Source organism: Vicia villosa, linkage group LG2 (genome assembly GCF_029867415.1).
Source record: "Vicia villosa cultivar HV-30 ecotype Madison, WI linkage group LG2, Vvil1.0, whole genome shotgun sequence".
NCBI classification, from domain to species: Eukaryota; Viridiplantae; Streptophyta; class Magnoliopsida; order Fabales; family Fabaceae; genus Vicia; species Vicia villosa.
In genome coordinates this window covers 171,579,258-171,585,990 of record NC_081181.1, presented here as the reverse complement: position 1 = coordinate 171,585,990, position 6,733 = coordinate 171,579,258, and the positions used below count along the sequence as shown (strand labels likewise).

The window sequence follows — 6,733 nt, the reverse complement described above, 5'->3', positions numbered from 1 at the left end:
GAACATCTTCAAATAGATAGTTTGATAAACATTTGAGAGCATTTTCAACCGCTTAAGCTATCTTCAAGAGATAATAACTTCACTATATGTCGTTGGATACCAGGTATGGTGATCATCAAAACCAAACAGTTGTTTGCAACTTTGCTATCAACAAACTTCATCACTTTGGTTGATAGCATTCCAAACGTGGATTGGAGGAACTATAAACTCACGGTATGCATTCCAAAGAACATTACATATTTTGACATATAGTAAAATACTAACGCTTAAATATTATGTAGATAGTTAGTTTCATTATTATCTACTTAATATAAATCTAAGGTTGTCATGATGACAACCCTAAACACATGTCATGTTGATAGATACTCTAACATCATTTCTAAACACATGTCCTCTTCATAGCAACTCTATCATCAACTCTAATTCTATTTTTTAAAATTAATTTTACATTAATACCAAATAACTAATAATAATAATATAATATTTTACTAACACTATTAAAAAATATATAATATTTTATTAACACTATTAAAAATAATAATAATATAATATTTTACTAACACTATTAAAATAATAATAATATAATTAACTATCACTATTAAAAATAATAATAATAATAATATTAATAACAATAACAATAATAATAATAATAATAATAATAATAATAATAATAATAATAATAATAATAATAATAACAACAACAATATAATTAGCTACCACTAATAAATCTTTTTTATTTTGATTAAAAAAATTAGGTGATAAGATACTACATTACAATTAACTTTTAATAAAAAGTATTATTAATATTTCTTAATTTTACATTAATAACATATAACAAATAACTAATAATATAATATTCTACTAACACTATTAAAAATAATAATAATAATGATATAAAATTCTACTAACACTATTAAAAATAATAATAATAAATAATAAAAATAATTATAACAATATAATCAACTACCACTATTAAATCTTTTTTGTTTTGATTAAAAAAACTAGGTAATAAAATATTACATTACAATTAACATTTAATAAAAAATAATATTAATATTTTTTATAAAAAATTAAAATGATTATGGTATTTTTTACTTTATATTTGTCAAAATTATTTTTATATGTAATATTCAAATTTTTATCTCTCTCTATCTCTTCAGTAAAGATATTGTGAAAACTAAAAAGAAATTATTTAAAAACAAATATTGTAAAATTTCTATTTTTATATGCTACTTGTATAATATTTTATATATTTATATATTTTAATAATTATTATATTTTATACAATAATATATTTTATAAAATTCTATGTTCACTGCTCAAATTTATTAAATATTACATACAATTCTATATTTCTTTTAAATGTAAGTCAAATAAATTTTGCATACAAAAATAACTGACTATTAAATATCATTAATTTTTATAATTTATATCATAATTAACACATTTTAAAAAATGTTACTACCTCTATAACTCATATTATAATTAAATACTTTTTTTTTCATCTCTTTAACTCCTTATTACTATAATTAATTTATAGTGTTGAAGATGTTTTTATTAAATTATATTAAAAAAATTTATTCATTTTTTAAATTTATTGTATTAAAAATGATTATATTCTTTAACTTATAACTTATGTAAATTTTGTGTTTATTTTGTTAAGAAATTGGATTAAAATACCTATTACATGAAAATAATTTATTGTATAGTATATAAAAAAATATTTGATAAAATCCTACAACAAATACTTGAAATCTATAAATGTTATTTATTTCATTAAATAAAATTTATTTTCTATGCACTTTTATTTTATTTTTAAATTTAACTCTTAAAAAATTTGTCATTAAATTTTTTCTAAAACTTATTGCTTTATAAATGAGACGTTATTATTCATTGGTTTTAAAAAATGAACATTATTATTCTTAATTAATATGAATCACTTACTTTTTTTGGAGTAAAAGAAATTTTTTATTACCCAAAATAAGAAGTTACAAAGCCGATCCTTAGATCCAGGCAACCAAACAATCAACAGACCTTACATCAACTAAATTAGCAAATATTCAAAGTATCTAATTTCACATGGCCCTTAAGCTCTTTCCTATGGTATGCTCGGTTAACCACTAAATATTGAATTTGTTTGACAGGATCATCCCCCATAGGTTGCTTGTTGAAAATCAGACCATTTCGTTCTTGCCATACATGGTATATCAACTCTGCCATAGTCATTTTGAGCAGCTTTCTCTTCCATCCCTTCTTATTTGTTTCCAGACTGAACCATCTACTTTCTTGTGTCCAGTCTCCACTAGTCCTATTGTATCCAAGCCACGTGAGAAGTTTTTGCCAAATACCATGAGTATACCTGCAGGTAAAGAATAGATGATTTATACTTTCAGTTTGGCCACAAAAGCTACATAAACCATCGGTTATCACTTGGATTTTCTCAAGTCTATCCTTCGTGGGTAACCGGTTCCTCAAAGCAAGCCACAGGACAAAACATGCGCGAGGCCTAGCAAAGTTATGGAAGAAACTTTTCCTCCAATCGACTGGAATGCCATTGTCCCGAATTTCCCCATACATGTCACCAGTTCTGAATTTCTGTTGCTGTATGCTCTTACCCCAATAATCACTAGTCACAGCCAGATCTCTCATCTTTGTTATACTTTTAATCATCCATGAATGTGATTTACTCACTTGCCATTGCATAATGGCTACACCTTTCAAATAATAAGCTCCTATCCACCGGATCCAAAGCTTATTTGCCTTCATGTGTAAGTTCCAAAGCAGTTTGATCATTGTTAATAATAATAAAACTTACTTATTAATAATAATTATTATTATTATTATAATTGATATAAGATCAAAATGGATCATTGGTCCAAAAAAAAAAAAGATCAAAATGGATCACTTAGTCATGAATAATAATTATTATAATTGATAAAAATGAACATTATTATTCTTAATTAAGATGGATCACTTACTTATTATTAATAATAATTATAATTGATAATAAGATCAAATGCATCACTTCCTTATTAATAATAATTATTATAATTTTGATAATAAAATAAACAAATCATATTAATTACTACGACAAAAATTTAATTATTTTACTAGACAAAAATAAATATCATTAATAAAAAATAAAAATATGACAACAATTCTTGATAAAATCGTAATTCTGCTATTTACTATTTTGTCCCTACAATAATTAAAAATATATAATAAAAGTATTAATAAATATAATAATTATAATATTACTATTTGGTCCCTACAATAAAAAATAATAATTATAATAATAATAATTATAATAATTATAATTATAATAATAATAATTATAATAATAATAATAATAATATAATATTGACTCACCATTATTAATAATAATAATAATAATAATAATAATAATAATAATAACAACATATATAATAAATAATAATTCCATAATTTATTTTTAAAACAATTTCGACCTAATTGATTAAATATCCCTACGAATAAAAAAAAAGCTTATCTCTTTTCCCAGTTGAAAAAATCATTGTTTTTAATATAAATTAAAAATTTATGTTTAGGTAATATGTAATAATAATAATAATAATAATAATAATAATAATAATAATAATAATAATAATAATAATAATAATAACAATAAATTAAAAGAATATAATTATACATTACAAGATTTTTAATAATTTTTAGAATTAATATTTAAAATAATCATAAAAATAATTTAATTTCAATTTATTTCTATAATTTTTTATTTCTTTTATTTTATGTCTATTCAATAACATCCAATTTATTGAAATTTATAAATAAAAATGTAGGAAAGATGAGAAAGAATATATAGAATCGAAGAATAAAGAATGAAAGAATAAAATGAAAATCCATTTAATGTGTAAATGAATTTTGTAACTGAAGAAATGAAATTAAAGGTCGTCTTAAAATGAATAAGAGTAGTCGGTGAATAAAATTGAAAATCAATTAAATGTGCAAATAAATTTTATAACTGATGGAATAAAAGGTCTAATTAATGGTAGGTGATTATGGAATAGGAAAAATGAAATAGAATAACAGAAAAAAATAAAAAATGAGAGATTTGAATAGATTAATAATACCGTCATATTTAATATTTTTTTAATATATTTTATTAGAGATTAAAAAATAAATAATATTACACAAATAACATATAAAAATAGTAATCTTATGATATATTTTTTAAATGATTTTTTTTTAGTTTTTACAACATTTTTGATAAAGAGATAGAGATAAAAAAAACTGAAAGTTACATATAAAAATCAGTTTTGACAAATATAAAGTAAAAAATATCATGTTCATTTTACTTTTTATAAAAAAATATTAATATTACTTTTTATTAAAAGTTAATTGTAATGTAATATCTTATTATCTAACTTTTTTAATCAAAATAAAAAAATTAATAGTGGTAGTTGATTATATATAAACATTAAAGAAAAAAAAACAGCATTTTTAGTTACTACTCAATAAAAATAAAAAATAAAAAAGCAATGCTACTCTCAAATAATTTTTTTTGTTAATTTTCATCTTTTGTTTCTATAATAAAAAATTAAAAACATGTGTTCAAATTAGAAATAATAAACAATAAACATATTTTAATTATAACGATGACAAATTAAAGTTATGCTTAAAAGTATTATTTGTAACTCTTATAATAAGTTATATTGATAGTAAAACGGTAACCCATTAAATGTTTTTGTTAACCTCTGTTCAATTTCTTTATTTATTAAAAAAATATTAAATATAAATAGGTCTTATCTACCATCACAATCCGTATGAAATTGAGATCTTCTTTTTCTTTTGTGTTGATATTTTTATTATTTTTTCTTAGTTCTCACTTATATTTTAACTGTCTTTTGATTTATGTTGCAGGCTAATGACTCTAATTTATGTTGCAGGTCCTTAACTCAATTTAATCTATGTATCAATTATTTAAACATTTTGTCAATAGTTTTATGTAATAATTTGTTTTTAGAATCAATATAATATTTCGTTATTTACTTTTATAATTTCCTCTTCTTTTTACTGTTTATTTAAATATAATTATTTTTGTTATGTGGATGAAAAAAGAGGATAAAGAAAATTCTTATTGTTTCTACTTTTATATCCTTCCTATTTAAAAATCTTGAGAAAAATAGTAGCTCATGTAAGTATAATTTTAAAAGTAATCTTTAAGAAATGTGTAATTGATTTAAATTTATTTATTTAATTATTATAGATTTTCAATAAACAAAATTATTTATTTGAGCTTAGTATTAAAATGGGAATTGTAAGAGTAAGGTGGGTCTTGATGGAATGTTTAGCTTGATATAGATTGAAAAAACTAAATAAATTGGTCATTTGAAAATAAAATTAGTAGAATTTGATCTCTATAGAATTCAATTAAATTTTTTTTTATTTGTTATATCATCTCACATCATATTGATTATTGGTGTAGTAACAACCTTAGAATAAATATTTTATAAATAATAATATTAGAATTTTTAATTAAACATAAGATTGAAATATACGACTTTTACCATATCAATTAGATTATTATTTTTGTTTAATTTCCTTCTCCCACTTATGATTTCTAAATCTTATGACAACCTTAAAAAAATAACTATATCTCTAATGTTGCTAGGTCATTGTATTAGTATTTTTAACATTTTCTTTTTTTAACTAATAAATTAATATTTTAATTTTATAGATTAAAATTAGTTTTAATAAAAATAATATTAATTGAAAACTCTATATTGAATCATCATTAAAAAAATGTTTAATCGAATCATCAATGTTTTAAATTTAGTAATAATTATAAATTTAAAATATTGAATATTTTCCTTAATTGGCGTTTCTTAATGATTAATTGTTTTTATCTCTCTTATGTATTGAATATGTGTCACATTTTTCGCATAATACAATTTTACAACACTATTATTTTATAAATTATAATATTAGAATTTTTAATTTGATTATTGACAATTGTTTAAAGATAAAAAGAATAATTATAGAGCACCATTGTCCTATAAATTTAAGAGTATTATATAATATTTCATTTTAAGAAAATGGTCTTACAATATTTCATTGTTAAATACTTAAATGTCTCATTTTTTCAATTATTCATTAATTAATTTTATAAACTTAAATATTATAATTTTAAATTGATTATAATTTAATGACATCTATTCATTACATCATTATAAAACTTTTAAAATGAACCATCATTACTTCAAAATTAATAATAATAATAATAATAATAATAATAATAATAATAATAATAATAATAATAATAATAATAATAATAATAATAATAATAATAATAATAATAATAATATAAATATCTTTTTAAAATATACTTTTTTTAGATATTATAGTCATAATAATAAATATAATAACAATATTTTAAAGTGTAAAATTTTATATAGACTGAAAGTAATATATTATTTGACAACCGCGCAACGCGCGGGTTATATACTAGTAAAAATATTACTTTTTTGTTCTGTTGGTTCAAATATACAAGTTTTTGTTTTTATTTTTTATTATTTGCTTTAATTACTGTAAAATTAATTTTTATAATTATAATTATACTAAGTATCTTATTTGATTTTAATCGTCAAAATCAAAATTAAGAAAATATTACAATAATCACTTTTAAATTTCATATTAAAAAAATGTAAAAAAAGAACATATATATTTAAATTTGAGTCTGTATAAGCTGATCTCG

At 19.5% G+C, this 6,733-nt stretch overlaps 1 protein-coding gene across 1 annotated transcript; it reads right to left on the bottom strand.

The window, feature by feature from the left end:
* Positions 1–2,049: 2,049 nt before the first annotated feature.
* LOC131650651 (uncharacterized) lies at positions 2,050–2,649 on the bottom strand. Its single transcript, XM_058920357.1, has one exon. It carries the CDS (start codon positions 2,647–2,649, stop codon positions 2,050–2,052), a length of 600 nt encoding a protein of 199 aa, XP_058776340.1.
* Positions 2,650–6,733: the final 4,084 nt, after the last annotated feature.

Bases quoted from the DNA above. Each gene is read 5' to 3' on its own strand.
- LOC131650651 (XM_058920357.1), bottom strand. From the start codon at position 2,649: ATGAGAGATCTGGCTGTGACTAGTGATTATTGGGGTAAGAGCATACAG.